The sequence below is a fragment of the Notamacropus eugenii genome, chromosome 2, assembly GCF_028372415.1.
Source record: "Notamacropus eugenii isolate mMacEug1 chromosome 2, mMacEug1.pri_v2, whole genome shotgun sequence".
In the NCBI taxonomy this organism is placed as follows: Eukaryota; Metazoa; Chordata; class Mammalia; order Diprotodontia; family Macropodidae; genus Notamacropus; species Notamacropus eugenii.
The window spans coordinates 512,942,335-512,959,287 of NC_092873.1; the positions used below are offsets into that span (position 1 = coordinate 512,942,335).

Sequence of the window (16,953 nt, forward strand, 5' to 3'; positions counted from 1 at the left end):
ATTCCATATGCTGGTATCACCTGTCGCAGCTTTCCAAGGGCTCTCCTGTCCATGATCTCACTAGAGCCACCCAATGTGGAGAGACAGGCAGGGCTGGTATACTAGCCCCATTTTGCTGATGAGAAAATTGAAGCCCTGAAAAGTGAAGTGATTTATCCATAGCCCTGTATCCACTAGGTAGTAAAGATAAGACATGAATCCAGGCTCTCTGATTCCCAGGAAATAACCTGGAGCTATTTCTTTTTTGTTGTTGCTTTTTGTTTTATTATTTTATTTTTTCCCACTTAATAGTATTGTAAAGATAGTTTTCAACATTCATTTTTATAAGATTTTGAGTTCCAAATTTTTCTCCTTTCCTCTCTTTCTCCCTCCCCAAAACAGCAAGGTTATACATGTACAATCATATTAATCATATTTCCACATTAGTCATGTTGTAAAAGAAGAATCAGCACAAAAGAGAAAAGCTGTAAGCAAAAAAAAGCTGAAAATAGTCTGCTTTGATCTGCATTTGGAGTCTATAGTTCTTTCTCTGAATGTGGATAGCATTTTCCATCATGAGTCTTTTGGAATTGTCTTGTATCATTGTAATGCTAAGAAGAACTAAGTCTATCACAGGTGATGATTACACAGTGTTGCTGTTACTGTGTACAATGTTCTGGTTCTGCTTACTTCACTCAGCATCTGTTTATGTAAGTCTTTCCAGGTTTTTCTGAAATCTGCCTGCTCATCATTTCTTATAGGACAACAGTATTCCATTCCACAACTTGTTCAGTCATTGCCCAATTATGGGCATTCCCTCAATTTCCAGTTCTTGGCCACCACAAAAAGAGCTGCTATAAATATTTTTGTACATGTGGGTGCTTTTCCCTTTTTTATAATCTCTTTGGGACACAGACCTAGTAGCAATATTACTGGGTCAAAGAATTGGGCGTAATGCTTGGAGCTTTTTCTACCCCATTTTGCTAGCTGCCAGTTTCATGCCTTCAGGAGTCATCTGTGGAAACCCCTGTCTCCTTGCAGGTTTGAAGCTGCCAAGCTTGTCATGCAGTGGCTCTGTAACCACGAAGACCAGAACATGCAGAGGATGGCTGTGGCAATCATCTCCATCCTTGCTGCAAAGGTACTTCCTGAGCTGGGCTCAGGCTCTCTACCCAAACTGCAGTTTTTAACAAACCAGATTGGTGGGATGGCCTCCTAGTTGGAGCAGTTCTCAAGATGATCCATGTCATTCCCCTACAGCAGCATTCCATTACAGTCAGGGAGTTGGGGTGGTGGCTTAGTGGGCTAATGGCATTTGGCTCCAATGGGAATTTCTTGAAATTTACCTGGGATTGTTTGTTTGCAGCTTTCTACGGAACAGACTGCCCAGCTGGGAGCTGAACTCTTCATCGTCAGGGTAGGTCTATGGCATCTCTGTGGGATCAGAGTTCCCAGACACTTTTCAGTGATGTGTTCACTTTAGCAGACTACTCAGCCCTTAGGATTCTCTCATTTAGTCCACCAGAGTGTCCTCCCTACTGTCTTCACCTCTGGTGGGTCCTTCACGCTGCTGGTAGAAGAATAGCCCCTACTCCACACAAGGCTGACCAGGTCTATCCTAGCCAGCTGTAGAAAGCCAGCTGACTGCAGTAGGGATGCCCTCTGTCTTCACATCTTAGTTTACTCCCCAGCCCCTTTTTATTCTGTGCCCATGATCTTCCCTCAGTTTTTCTCTTTTAAAAAAATTATTTATTTATTTTTAGTTTTCAACATTCATTTCTCCAAGATTTTGGGTTCCAAATTTTCTCCCCATCTCTTCCCTCCCCCCACTCCACGACACCATGCATTCTGATTACCCCTTCCCCCAATCTGCCTTCCCTTCTATCACACCCCTCCTTTCCCTTATCCCCATCTCCTCTATTTTCTTGTAGGGCAAGATAGATTTCTGTACCCCATTACCTGTATTTCTTATTTCCCAGTTGCATGTAAAAACAATTTTTAACACTTGTTTTTAAAATTTTGAGTTCCAACTTCTCTCCCTTCCTTCCTCCCCACCCACTCCCACTGAGAAGGCAGGCAATTCAATGTAGGTTATACGTGTGTAGTTATGCAAAAGATTTCCATATAGTCATGTTGTGAAAGACTAATTGTATTTCCCTCCATCCTATCCTGTCTCCCATTTAGGGGGCAGCTAGGTGGTACAGTGGATAGAGCACTAGTGCAGGAGTCAGGAGGACCTGAGTCAAATCTCACTTCAGACACTAGACATGCCCTAGCCGTGTCACCTTGGGCAAGTCACTTAACCCCAATTGCCTCATCCTGGGTCATCTCCAGTCATCCTGATGAATATCTGGTCATTGGATTCAGATGGCTGTGAAGGAGAAGTGAGGCTGGTGACCTACACAGCCCTCCCTCACTCAAAACAAAGTCAAATGCAAGTCATGTCATTATTTCTCTGATGGCATGGTGTTCTTTGGCAACGAAGGACGAACACAACAATCCTGTCTCCCATTTATTCTATTCTCTCTTTTGACCTTGTCCCTCCCCAAAAGTGTTCACTTCTAATTACTCCCTCCTCTCATTTGCCCTCCCTTCTGTCATCCCCCCACACCCCACTTATCCCCTTCTTCCCTGCTTTCCTGTAGTGTAAGTTAGATTTCCATACCAAATTGAGTGTGTGTGTTATTCCCTCTTTAAGCCAAATGTGATGAGAGTAAGCTTCACTTTTTCCCTCTCACCTTTCCCCTCTTCCCCTCCATTGAAAAAGCTTTTTCTTGCCTCTTTTATGAGAGATAATTTACCCCATTCCATTTCTCCTTTTCTCCTCCCAATATATTCCTCTCTTACCCTTAATTTTATTTTTTTAGATATCCCTTTCTATTCAATTCACCCTGTGCCCTCTATTTATATGTATATAATCCCTCCAACTACCCAAATACTGAAAAAAGTTTCAAGAGTTACAAATATTGTCTTTCCATGTAGGAATGTAAACAGTTCAGCTTTAGTAAGTCCCTTATGACTTCTCTTTGCTGTTCACCTTTTCATGCTTCTCTTGACTCTTGTGTGTGAAAGTCAGATTTTCTGTTCAGCTCTGGTCTTTTCATTAAGAATGCTTGGAAGTCCTCTATTTCATTGAAAGACCATTTTTTCCTCTGAAGTATTATACTCAGTTTTGCTGGGTAGGTGATTCTTGGTTTTAGTCCTAGTTCCTTTGACTTCTGGAATATAATATTCCACGGCCTTCAATCCCTTAATGTAGAAGCTGCTAGATCTTGTGTTATCCTAACTGTATTTCCTCAGTACTCGAATTGTTTCTTTCTGGCTGCTTGCAATATTTTCTCCTTGACCTGGGAACTCTGGAATTTGGCCACAACATTCCTAGGGGTTTTTCTTTTAGAATCTCTTTCAGAAGGTGATCGGTGGATTCTTTCAATATTTATTTTACCCTCTGGTTCTAGAATATCAGGGCAGTTTTCCTTGATAATTTCTTGAAAGATGATGTCTAGACTCTTTTTTTGATCATGGCTTTCAAGTAGTCCCATAATTTTTAAATTGTCTCTTTTGGATCTGTTTTTCAGGTCAGTTGTTTTTCCAGTGAGATATTTCACATTGTCTGCTATTTTTCATTCTTTTGGTTTTCTTTTTATAATTTCTTAATTTTTCATAAAGTTATGAACTTCTGTCTGCTCCATTCTAATCTTTAAGGAATTATTTTCTTCAGTGAGCTTTTGGATCTCCTTTTCCATCTGGCCAGTTCTGCTTTTTAAAGCATTCTTCTCCTCATTGGCTTTTTGAACCTCTTTTGCCATTTGGGTTAGTCTGTTTTTAAAGGTGTTATTTTCTTCAGCATTTTTTTGGGTCTCCTTTAGCAGGGAGCTGACCTGCTGTTCATGCTTTACCTGCATTTCTCTCATTTCTCTTCCCAGTTTTGCCTCCACCTCTCTTGCTTGATTTTCAAAGTCCTTTTTGAGCTCTTCCATGACCTGAGACCATTGCATATTTGTTTTGGAGGTTTTGGATGCAGAAGCCTTGACTTTCATGTCTGTCTAGGGGTGCCCTTCACTTGGATTCAGTCTTCACAAGGCCTGCTCAGGTCACCTCTGTGCACTTGTGACCCACACTGGATTTCTCTCTGCTCCCAGTGTGGCCCAATAGACACTTTCCAGCGACCTTCCAGGCTGTTTTGGACGGAGATTTGCTTTACTCCATCATTCTGTGAGTTCTGCAACTCCAGAATTTGTTTAGAGTCATTTTTACAGGTATTTGGCTGGGCTTGGGGGGAGAGCTCTAGAAAGTCTGTGCTGTTACTCCACCATCTTGGCTCTGCCTCTCCCCTCAGTTTTTCTTAGCACACCTTCTCTTGAGCTTGCCTTTCCCATATTACTGTCCACATCCTAGCACTAATTTCTGCTCACATCTGATTTTCCTGGTGGTGTTTTATAATCTCCTTGAGATTAGGGACCACTATGTTTCCTCTTCATATTCCCTGTGCCTCTAACACACAGTAAGCCCTCCCAAAATCCCAGGGGTTTCCACCGTGTTGGTTGAATTGCAGCAAATCCATCAAAGGATGTTCCTTGTGTATACTGGGAGAGAAGCTTCTTCATTGTTTCATAGAGAAGTAGGATGGTCTAAGGAAGGGTTACTACTGCTCTGGGGATTGGAGCCCTGGGTGCTGGTCATGAATCTGCCACTGGGTGACCTTAGACAAGTCCTTTTGCCTCTGTGCTCCAGGATCCCCATTTGTGAAATGAGGAGTTGGGCCTAGTAACCTCTCAGGGACCTTCTGGCTTTACAGTCCTCTGAATCTCTGGATCTGGTGCTTTGGGGATCCCCTGTACTAGTGGGGCTGGCAGTTCCACCCCTGTCATAATTCAACTGAATAGCTTTAGGGAAAGGATTCTCTAGAGAAGTTACTATTGTTCTGACTGAAGAATCAAAAACTGTCACTCAGACTTTGTCACTGTGGAATTTTGTCTTGGTTCTTGAACTCTCTAAATGATCTGGATCAGAAAAATTTTCAAAAGCAGAATCGCTTGCTGTCCCTTTGGATTTCTCTCTGTAAGCAGAAGTGCTTAGAATTTAATGAATCATTTGGTTTCTGACAGGCTTCTGCTTCTGCCAGTAGTGCCAGATATTAAGGTTTTCTTCCAGTCTGCAAAGGCCACTGATTTCACTTGAGTAGCTCTAGATTAGGGAGTTTTCCTTCCTCCAACCCTAAATCTGCCTTGTGAGGCCAAGAATCACAAGTCTGATCTGCCACGTGAGCACCCTTCAGAACCATCAGGAAAGCCACCAAGTCTCCTTATTGGGCCTCAGAGAGAACAATCTAGGAGGCCTTTACCATCACTGATACTTACTGTCTGCTTCTTGATGCTTTCAGGCTTCTTAGTGTCCTTCCTAAAATGGAGAAATGCACAGAGAGCTGGATAACATACTCAAAGCAGTCTCTCTAGAGGAAACTAAATGTTGGAGCCATGAAGTATAGAATCACCATGGCTGGCTGATTGCTAAGGCTCAGGTCTTTCCACCTCTGAATATAAGACTCTCTTTACCCAGCTGTCTGGCTGCTGGGGAAGTACTTTGAGAGGGCTCATGGATTTCCAGGTGTCATTGAATTTAAATCCCTCCTTTCTTTCCTTCCAGCAACTTCTCCAGATAGTGAAACAGAAAACCAACCAGAACTCCGTGGACACAACCCTCAAGTTCACTCTGAGTGCCCTCTGGAACCTCACGGATGAGTCCCCGACGACCTGCAAGCATTTCATAGAGAACCAAGGACTTGAGCTCTTCATGAGAGTGCTGGAGGTGAGGACAGCTGGCTCTTGAGGCTTTGTCCCATCCTGCCCGCAGAGAAGTAGTGACTGAGTCTGCTCTCTCTTTCTCTCTCAACAGTCCTTCCCGACAGAGTCTTCCATTCAGCAGAAAGTCCTTGGCCTTTTGGTAAGGTTTGATACATGTTCCTCTCCCCCTTTGTGTCACCTAGTACACTCGAAGCAAGGTCTCCAATTATCCACCTCATCATTTTTTTAAAATAGCATTTTACTGATCTTTTGTCTTTGTAGCACCTACATTTCCCCATCTGGTCCTCTCCTTCCTCCTCTCAGAGGGCCATCCCTTGTAACCCTCAGTCCGAAACACTACCTGTAATCCTCCACCTCTACAAAGAAGTAGGGAAAGGTACCTTCTTATATTTCTTCTTTGGGGTCACCTTGATCATTTCATCTTATAGCTTTGGGTTTGCATGAGGGACGGTGGGGGCCCTGTCCATTTGTAGTAAGTGGAAGGCAGTCATATCAGTAAGGCATGCAGATTGCCCACAAGCCTGAATGTGTGTTAGCGATGTAAGAAGAGCCAACTAAGTTAAATTTAATCATTTAGCATGTGAGGAAAGGCGTAACTGGAGCATTATGGGTGACCCCAGAACTTCTCTCCCGTAAGTGTTGTGTGTGCCCCATTTGGTTCAGGTGTGACCAGTTAGGCAGGCTGCTGAGATGGGATTTGTTTCTTCATTTTTTTATTGCAAACTTGACAGTCATTAAGAAAGAGGAATGTTTCAGTGTGAAAAGAATATTATTTTAAGATGTCATTCAAGGCCCTAGATTTGTTTGCTAGTAAATATGATTATTGTGTACTTGTTCAGGCTCCCACATTTGAAACCTTGTCAATATCTCTGACCCTTCCTTTTCTTTCCCACCCCTGCTTCATTTAGACCCTTTGGATCATCCCCTCATAACCTTCCTTCAGGATTCTTCCTTGTGCTCACATCCAGCACCATGCCTCTCTCACCTGGTATTAGAGACATGTAGCAGCTTCCTGATCTGTTCATGATTTGCTTGGTGGGCTACCACCCCCACTGTCTCCCTCCAGTTCTTTTCTCTGTCTTCTTTATATCAGATCCAGTCAGAGAGCTCCACTTTTCCCTAAATTGGAGGTAGTTCCCTTGTCACAAAGCAGAGTTTGCACTCTCTCATTGGTAGTTAGGACCTTCCTCAGACTCTGGGCTTAAATGAGTAATGAGCCTTACATATCACTTATGTCCTCGCCCATGTTTGGTTGCCATTGTTGGTACCTGATGTTCTTGCTTTCTGTGAGTTTCCTGAAGGGAAGGACTGCCTCTTAAATGGGCCTCACACCTTCCCCAATGCCTCTTGTAGAGCCGTGTGGACAATGGACATTTAATGATCATGGAACTAAAATTTCAAGTTGGCATAGGGTGCAAATCAAATGGGATTTCAAAGAGAGTACAGGCTGACTCCTCTGGCATAGAGAGGGAACAAAAATCTCACAGAATAGGGGTGGGTGGATGGGTGGGTAGAGAGGTATGATCTGAACCAGTGAAGAGATGGTACCCACACTGATGGCATGATGCAGGTGGGGATGGTGATGAGTATGATGATGCCTTAACCTTTTATTGCCTTTTTACATCTTCCTAAAAATGTAGTTATGTCCTTCTGGTGCAGTCATTTGTTTCATGTGACTTAGCATTGAGTTGGTAAGAACTTGACGCATATTCTCTAATTTCCTTCACAAGACCACATTTTGCCACATTGAATATTTTTTCTTTATCTAACCTTGGTTATAATCCATATATTTTTAATGGAGCTTAAATTATTCATGTGTCTAGGCCACTGAAGCCTATTTACTTCCATCTCTTGGATACATATCTTAATCTATTGTGACACGAGACCTGGTATAAGATCATTTTATGGTACTCTTTCTTCATTTAGTCTTATTTGTAGTTTTAGTACCAGTCTTTTTCTCCTCATAGCAGTATATTTATCCAAGTTCATCATTCCACCAGTGAGGACAGTACTTCTGTGCCCTTTGGGGGTGTTTGACACCGGTTGTAACAGTGCTTGGGGTAAAAGCTGTTTGCGGGCTTCAGAGCCATCTTGCTTTGTCTAGGACCAAAGGCTTTTCCTCTTCATGCTGGTGAGCAGCTGCACGGATGCTCATCTTCTCATCAGTGTGGAAGAGTGAGGGGTCAATAACTGCCCCCCTCAACTGCCCGGGCCCTCTGAGAATCATTATTTGTTTTACGAAAATTAATTCTTTTACAGCAATAGTTGGTCAGCTTAGAGATTGCCCTTTAAGCTCTCACAGGACTTTTGTCTTACTGTACTCTCTCCAACAGTTAGCAAAGCTAGCCCATTGTGCTGTGTGTGGTCAAGGTCAGATGCTGATCTGTGAAATGCTAGCGATAATGGTGGACTGACTGCTCCGTCACAGGAACTCTTCTGAATGGTTGGGTTTGTAAACATGAGCTACTTCCATCATTCAGGCATCCAAGAGGATGGAGGAGTTTGGGCAGCAAGGCAAACATTTGGAAGGGCTGCGCTGGCTAGAAGCAGGGAGCAAGGTTAACTGACACTGGCCAAGGAAATGATCTTTTTCTTCCTTCCTAAGTGAAGCCTTCCCTCATTACTTAAGCTCAGTGTGGTCTCTCCGTCAGTCAGTCAGTCAACAAACATTTCTTTATTGTCTGCTCTGTGCAAGGCACTAGCAAACAAAGGCAAAAATGTCAGCCTCTGTTCTCATTTACCAGAGGAAGCATGTGCATGTATGTAAAGATATGTGATATACACAAGAGAACTAGACACAAGGCAGTTAGGGATAAAGGGTGCTGGCGTCCTTACGTCTGTCTAGAGCATCGCATTTGAATCTCTCGCTTTACTATGCTTTTCTCTCTTATTTTTCTCACCTCTGTACGTGCCATTTGCCCCACCATATGAAAAAGTGCTGCAGTATTACTAATAATCAGAGAAATGTAAATTAAAGCAACTCTGAGAGATACTATCTCACCCCCATCAGCTTGGCAAAATTGACAAAAAAGGAAGAAGACAAATGCTGGAGGGGCTGTGGGAAAACAGGCACATTGATGCCCTCTTGGTAGAGCTGGAAACTGGTCCAGCTATTCTGGAAAGTAGCTTGTTACCATGCCCAAAAAATTACCTGTGCATGCCCTTTGGCCCAGTGATACCTTTACCCCAAAAAGATCAAAGAAGAAGAAGGCTCATTTGGATAGGAAACTTTATAGCAGCTCTTTGTCATGGCGCAGAACTGAAAACTTGGGGGTGCCCATCACTTGGATCATGACTGCACAGATTACAGTGTATCAATGTGATGGAATGAACCAGTGAAGGGGACTGTTTCAGAGAGACCTGGGAAAACTGGACTATAAAGACGAACAGCTCTGAAAGACTTAAGAACACTGATCAACACAGTGACCAAGTGCAATTCAGAGAACCCATGATGAAAACACTTCCATGTGATTCACCTTCTAACTGAGAGCTTATGAACTCAGGACAGATGAGACTAAGATGTTTTGAACATTGCCAGTGTGGAAGTTTGTTTTGGTTGACTGGGCATATTTTTACTTGGGTGTTACTTTGTTCTCCCATGAGGGGAGGGGAGACCAGAGAGAAAATAGATTTTTATTCATTGAAAAACTTAAACTTAAAAAAATGTCATTTGCTTCTGCCCCCCTTCCCCTCACCATACTGTCAGTTCCTTCAGGGCATGTATTATATTTTTCAACTTTGCATCCCCAGCCAAACAGGTTGCCTGCCACATAATCAGCAAGCATTTACTATGTGCCAGGCCTTGTACTATGTCTGGAGATGGAAAGAAAAAGCAGTGTGTTTGCCCCTGCATTCTAGGAGCTTATATTCCATTGAGGGAGACAACATGCATATCATTGGGTGCATAGAAGCGACTATACAGTAAAGGGAGGTAACTCTGGGAAAGGTGGGAAGGACATCCTACAGAAGATGATGCTTAACTGGAGTCTTGAATGAGGGAGTCTGAAGAGACAGAGGTGAGGAGGAATGACATTCCAGGTGGGGAGGCAGTTTATGAAGGAGCAGAGGTGGAGCCTTGTGGGTGAGGAGAGGAAGTAGGCAATTTGACTGCAGGTAGAATAATGAACGTTCAGTGCATCTGGAAAGGAGGGTCAGGGCCATATGGGAAAGAACTTCAAGTGCTCAACAGGAGTCTTACTTGGTTCTGGCGGGGGGAGGCACCATAGGTTTTTTAGGAGGCAAGAGGCAGATTGAGTTAGGGTAATGTGATGAAAATCAGTGTATTTGTGAATTTGTTTGGCATCATCATGGAGAGTGAACTGTAGAGAAGAGGGACTAGGAGGTTGGCCCTTCGCAGTCATACAGGTGAGAAGTGGTGAGCCTTGGATTAGTATGGTAGCTGTGTACGAAGAGAGATGGCTGCTTGGACATGGAGAGTGAAGTATGGAGGAAAATGCTGAGGCTATGAAACTGGGGGCCCAGAAGGGACTGTGTTTGAAACAGGGCTCAGTTTGTGGGGAAAGGTAGTGAATTTTGTTTTGAATGTACTGAGTTTGAGACACCAGGTGGACATCAGGTTTGAAATGGACAATTTGTGCTCTGAGACTGTAGCTTAGGAGACTAGGGCTGGAGCCATAGGCGTGGGAACTGTCTGTGTGATCTTTGAACCCATGGGAGCTGCTAAGATCACCAAATGGGAAGAAACGAGAACTCAGGAGAGAGTGTTAGGGGTCCCCCCAGTTTAGTGGGCACATCTTAGTTAAGAATCCGATAAAGGAGATTGAGAAACGAGTGACAGAGAAGTAGGTGACCTGGAGAGAGCAGTGTCACAAACCAGAGCTCGGTGCTTCAGTGGATAGTGGGCCTAGAATCAGGAAGACCCAAGTTCACATTTAGCCTCAGACACACTCACTACTGTGTGATTTAGGCAAGTCACTTGACCTCTGTACAGTGCCTTAATCCGCTGAAGAAAGAAATGGCACACCACTTTAGTATCTTTGCCAAGAAAACCTCATGAACTGCATTGGTATGCTATGATCCTTGGGGTTGTGAAGAGTCAGAGAGGGTTGAACAAAAACACAGGTCCCCTAAGGAGAAGAAGAGGGCTGCCACTCATGTGCCAAAGGTTGCAGGGGGTCACCCTCTAACCCTAAAAATAATAGATGTTTAAGCTTTGAATTGAATTAGTCCTCTAACTACTTAATTAAAACAGTGTATCACTAAGAGATTGCCCTAATCGAAAGTTTTAATGTGTTTTGCTTCTTTCCAGAACAATATAGCTGAAGTCAAAGAATTACATTCTGAGCTGATGTGGAAGGACTTTATAGACCATATCAGTAAACTCCTGCATAGTGTTGAGGTTGAAGTCAGCTACTTTGCAGCTGGAATTATTGCCCATTTGATATCCAGAGGTGAACAGGCCTGGACGTTGAGCCGAACTCAAAGAAACGCCCTCCTCGATGATCTGGTACTGTCCTAGCGCAGCCTGCATGTTCTCTTGTGGAATAATGGCGTGTTGGGCTGTGATCACGGTGTCAGATAGTGGAGCCTCCCCATACCGTGGCAGTCACTGTAATGTGCAATTGTGTTGTGTCTTTGTGTCTTACAGCATTCAGCCATTTTGAAATGGCCAACACCAGACTGTGAGATGGTGGCATACAGGTAATTAACATATCCATTTGTTCCTTCAACAAAGTATTTTCTGGGTGTTGAGTGCAGGGTAAGCCCTAGAGGACTTAGGAGATTTATGTAAGATATAGATCTGCACTTGGGAAGCTCATTGGGATGAGACAGTGGCGCAGAAGACGAAGACTCGGTATGACATAAGTGCCCCAGGAGGAGTTACCAAAGGACCATGTAAGGTCTAAAGGGAAAAGGGATCAAGGAAGTTTTCCAGAAGGGAGAGGGGAGACATTTCTGATACAAAGAATGTTGTTGTGAGCAAAGACAAAGAAGGGAAAGGGTCGAGGCAGTGGGAGCTGCCATTTGTGTCTGCTTATATTGTGGCCTTTGACATTCACAATCCCTCAGTAGGGTGGGCAGGCAAATGGTAGAAACCCCATTTTACAGCCAGGCTCAGAGAGGGGAAGTGACTTGCCTGTGGTCAAATAGAGCATTTATTAAAGACCTACTTGTTGTCAAGCACTGTGCTAAGTGAGTTTCAGTGTCGGAAATCACACCCTGGTCTACTTGAGTCCAATTCTAGGACTCTGTGTTCAAGGAAACAGAGATTTTTCCAATCTAGCTAGAGGATGAAGTCATTAGGGAGCCACCAGATTCTGGAGGACCTTGAATACGTGAGCAGAGCATCAAAGCTGTCAATAGTCGTGAAAATGCTCTTAATCACTAATTAATAGAGAAATGCAAATTAAAACAATTCTGAAGTACCGTCCCTCACCTCTCAAATTGGCTAAAATGAGAGAAAAGAAAAATGACATGCTAGAGGAGATGTGGAAGAATAGGGACTCTACTGAACTGTTGGTTGTCATTTGTCCTTCATTCTTGAAGAGGACCATGACATCATAGAGGTGATTTCATGACATGCAAGTGAATTGGATTTAAATGCAGGAGGGCTATGTAAAGTTATCAGCCTTACTTTCTCCTCTGGAGCCCTCTGGGTCCAGGGGCCAGATATAGATCAGGATGACTGGAGATGGCTGCATGTGAACTGATCCAACTGCTCTGGAGAACAGTTTGGAGCTATACCCAAAAGGCTATAAAACTGTGCATATCCTTTGACCCAACAATGCCACTACTAGGTGTGTATCCCAAGGAAATCAAAAGAAAAGGACCCATGTATACAAAAATATTTATAGGAACTTTTTTTGTGGCGGCAGAGAGTTGGAAATTGAGGGGATTCCCATCAATTGGGGAATGCCTGAACTGGTTACGAATGTGATACTATTGTGCTGTAAAAAATGATGAAGGGGATGGTTTCAGAAAAACCAGGGAAGATTTGTAGGAACTGATGCAAAGTGAAGAGAACAGAACCAGGAGAAATAGGAATATTGTAAAGAAAATCCACAGTGAAAGACTGAGTAGCTCTGATCTCCCACACCTCCAGAGGACTGATCATGTAAAATGCTGTGTGCCTGTGGGTAGAAAGCTGATTGTCTCAGAATGCAGAGTGAAGCGTATTTCTTCTTTCTTTCTTTTCCTTTTTATTTTCCTGGGGAAGTGTGTTTTGTGTGACTTCATATGTGTAATGGGTATTGTATCTTTTGCCTTTTCAATGGATGGGGAAGGAGTGAAGGGAGGGAGAAAACTGGTATCTGAAAATAAAAATAAAATAATTTTGTAATTAAATCAGTAGTAGCAGGGTAACCCAGCCTCGTGGGGCAGAAGGCTGTTGCTTGTCTAGATGGTGCACGCACATTTTTCCAGAAGTGGGTGATTTTTCACCACCTGGACTATCTTCCTCTTTTGAAATAATAATAAGCCAGTTTAAATGTGTTCTGCTGTCTGCCTTCTCATCACCATCCCTTTAGCTAGAGGAGTTAGAAGCATGGCGGAAGGTACCACTTTGGGTACAGGATGAAGCCTAATTAGCTGGATAATGAGGTAGTCATATTTACTCAGGGCCTTGTAGTTCATTTTTGTGATTGGCTTCCTAAGCATGAAGTCATTTATCTCTTGGACTCCCACATGTCACCTGCCCTGAGGCCATGAAACCTCTCCTTGGAGGCTTCTAAAACCCTGTCAGTGCTGTTTAGCAAGGTCATGGCCTGGCCTGGTTCTTTAGGTTGTATCCAAAATGACTCCAGTTACAGAAACTCTCAAGCTGGTGTTTTCAGTCCTCGAAGTCCTACCCCCAGATACCAGAGGTGCTTCCTAGGGGAGAAGAATGGCATGAGATTGTCCCTGGGAGCCCTTGGTGGTCTGCCCACCCCACCATCTCAGTTTCCAGTCTGAACTAGGCTCTTTGGGAAATGGAGGAGGCAAAGCAGACAGTGAGGGGCGGCCTACCCAAGGAAGAAGGCTGAATCAGGGCCAGGGCACCTTCTAGGAGCCTTGGTTTGCTCCTCTGTAAAATGGGGTTAACGACATTAACCATCTCACAGAATTGTGGCCAGAAAAAAAGCATTTTGTAGATTCTTTGTGGATATAAAAAAGGCCTGGGAATGTGGACACATCCCAGGGAAATTCTTCAGTTGCTTAAGAGGGTCACCTAGCCAGGGTCTTAATGTAGCAGTCCCTGGTCCTCTTGCTTTAGCTGATCAGCCTTATTGAGCACAAGAAAGGCACACCCCCCGCCCCCCACCGTGGTTCAAAATAAATCTTTATTGATATCTTTTGTTTTTAACATCACCTAAATGTCCCCCTTCATCTTCTCTATGAGACAGACTTTTTTAAAAGAGAGAGAGGAATGAAAGATGTTAAAAACCAGTAAAAACCAATCCGCCATTGTACACCGTATTCCCCACCTGCAGGCCGGCCCACCCCCCTCTCTAGAAAGGACTCTTCTTTAGGTCAGACACATTCTGTGCCAGTTTGCAGCACACACTTTGTAGCTGCTGCTCTTTTCATTTCCATTATTTATGTTTGTTTATTCTACTTCCTTCTCTATTCATCTTACTACAGTCCGTTCTTATACCACAGTTTATTTTGCCATCCCTCACTCAGTGGACATCTGCTTTGGTTCCACTTAATGTAGCAATGGTTTTTTTCCTACCACAAAAAAGTGCTGCTATAAATGTTTCGGTATGTATAAGGTCTTTGATTTGGGGATTACTGGGTCAAAGATTTTGGACGTTTGAAAGGGGATAGCTTGCTGATGTGTTACTGCACACTAATCTGTTAGTATCAGTAGATGTCAGTGGGACATGCTCTTTTCATGAAGAAATATTGCTCTTTTGGGGTCATAGGTCATAGCCCTTGAAAGGACAAGCTAACCTGGTCAGGTCCCAGGTGATTTGCAGTCCAAGGCCAGGAGTGCTTCTCAGAGGAGTCTGAGTGATAAAAGTATCTTCGATAAAGATAAAGACAACCCAAAATGAGTCAGAACTCAAAGGAAGAAATTTTGGTTCAGGATTTAAAAATTATAATTACCATCACTGTCCATGGTGGATGTTCAGCATTTCACATTTTCAGTATACGTAATGATCTTTATATCAGAAGACAGGTATATCCAAAAGAAAGACTTGTGTAAACCTTTTGAGGTGTTCTAGAAATGTGTAACTTCCACCTTGTCTTCCTCTAGCTTGAGCGTGACTTCCCCTTCACTTACATTTGGGTTTTTTCCCCTTGGTTTTGTCCCTTTTTTTCCCTGTCTTTCAGTTTCTGACCTCTCTCTGTCTGATCTTTTTTCCTAGCTTAAAATAGGATGACCACATTTAGAAGGCCCATTCTGGAAAATGGTGACCTATCTTCTTGTTCACTTTCAGGTCTTTCAATCCGTTTTTCCCATTGCTTGGCTGTTTTGCAACCCCTGGTGTGCAGCTGTGGGCGGTGTGGGCCATGCAGCACGTCTGCAGCAAGAACCGTATGTACTGGGGCAGAGGGGTTGGGGGTGGGGGCATGGCAGTCAGTCTTCTTTTCCATCACTAACTTGTGCCGGTGTTTGCCTTGGTGAATGCTGCCAAGACGCCCTGAGGAATCACAGGTGTGGACTTGTAAGCTCCCCCTCTCTTTTGGGGCTCCCAGGCCAAAAGGCTGCTTTCACTTTCACAATGTAACCATAGTTTTGATGTTCTCATTTGGCTCATTTCTAGAGGAAAAACCGTGGGTGCATTTAGACTTGCAGAGTGAGAAGAGTCCTCAGTAACCATCTAGTCCAAGTCTTAACCTGCAAAATAATTTTCTACACTTCATGACCAACCAAAGAATGGTCCATGAAGCCTTTGTAAAGAGCCTGCCCAGCCCACAGTGCAGTCACTCTCATCGTTTAGAAGCTTCGTTTTACTTGAGCCAAAATTGGTCCATTTTGTATCTCCCACTCATTACTCCAGCTTCTTGACTTTTGAGTCAGGAGAAAAAAAAACATGATCCCTTTTATATATTTCAGCCCTTCCAATACGTTATGATAGTTATTTTGTCCATCCTTAATTCCCGCTTTCCTCAGCCAATTCCTCTACTTCCTTCTGCCGGTCCTCATGGTATGGTTTTGTGAAACCTCATTCGTGGCGTAGTGAACGAACTGTCTCTAAGGCAATCCTATCCTTGACAAACTCAGTTATTGGGAAGTGTTTGTAAAGTTATAACTCATCAGTATGCCACCTTGCAGTGTTTCTTGTTCCTGGTTGTGCCTTTGGGTGTGAAGCAGAACCCCTCAGGGCATCAGTTCTCTGCCTTTGTTGGACAGACTTTAGTAGAAGCCCACTGTGTGCTGACACCCGTGCTGGGTACTCAGCTTCATCTCCAGCCTTCACTCCAGCAGGCACACTACAATCTCTTCTCTCATTTTTACTTGTATATGTGCTGGGTCTTCTAAGGACTTTTCAGGCTTGTCATTCTTACCTGGCCCCTGGCACTTGGCCTGACGTATAGTAGGTGCTTTAATAGATGCCTGTTAGATTGAGGTGCATTAGCAAAGGGCAGTATCCCTCTGGTCACAAGTTGTTCAGGGAAGGGTTCATGGGAGAAGGTGGTGTACGAGCTGTTCCAGGAGGAGAGTGTAAGGTGTCTTGAGGCAGAGATAAGAGGATATAGTTAGTATATACTTAGTGAGGTACACATCTTCTGCCCTCCCCCCATGTGAGTTTTGTTTGCGGGGGCAGCAATCGGGATTAAGTGACTTGCCCAGGGTTATGCTGCTAGGAGGTGTCTGAGGCCAGATTTGAACTCAGGTCCTCCTGACTCCAGGGCCTGTACTGTATTCATTGTACCACCTAACTTCCCCTTGAGGACAAAGGCCTTGTTTTGCCTTTCTGTGTGCCCCTAGCACTTGGCACAGCACCTGGCACCAAGTAGGCACTGACTGATGACAGTCTGGGAGAGGGCATCATCCATTGGGAAGCAGGTGCTATCCTTGCCTGGCTGCCCACCACTTTATGCTGAGGAGCCTCCCTCCCAGGTCTGCACAGTCCATAATCTGAAGTCTGAGGGGGCCTGGAGCAGAGGAGAGCTAACTCTAGCAAGTTACTTAATGTCACCAAGCCCGTAAAATGGAGATCAGAACAACAGCATCCCACGAGGTTGCTGGGAGAACCTTGTGTGCACATCACTCTGACAG

General features: G+C 43.9%; 1 protein-coding gene across 3 annotated transcripts in view; it reads left to right on the forward strand.

Annotated features, from left to right (window-relative positions):
- The window catches only part of ZYG11B (zyg-11 family member B, cell cycle regulator), a 63,936-nt gene that overhangs the window by 41,951 nt on the left and 5,032 nt on the right, over window positions 1-16,953 (forward strand). For all 3 annotated transcript variants that reach the window (XM_072649479.1, XM_072649477.1, XM_072649478.1), the window contains 7 exons: window positions 1,021-1,120; window positions 1,346-1,396; window positions 5,626-5,787; window positions 5,875-5,922; window positions 11,053-11,250; window positions 11,392-11,444; window positions 15,167-15,264. In XM_072649479.1, coding sequence (XP_072505580.1) covers window positions 1,021-1,120; window positions 1,346-1,396; window positions 5,626-5,787; window positions 5,875-5,922; window positions 11,053-11,250; window positions 11,392-11,444; window positions 15,167-15,264 — 710 coding nt within the window. The remainder of the gene's footprint in view (window positions 1-1,020; window positions 1,121-1,345; window positions 1,397-5,625; window positions 5,788-5,874; window positions 5,923-11,052; window positions 11,251-11,391; window positions 11,445-15,166; window positions 15,265-16,953) is intronic.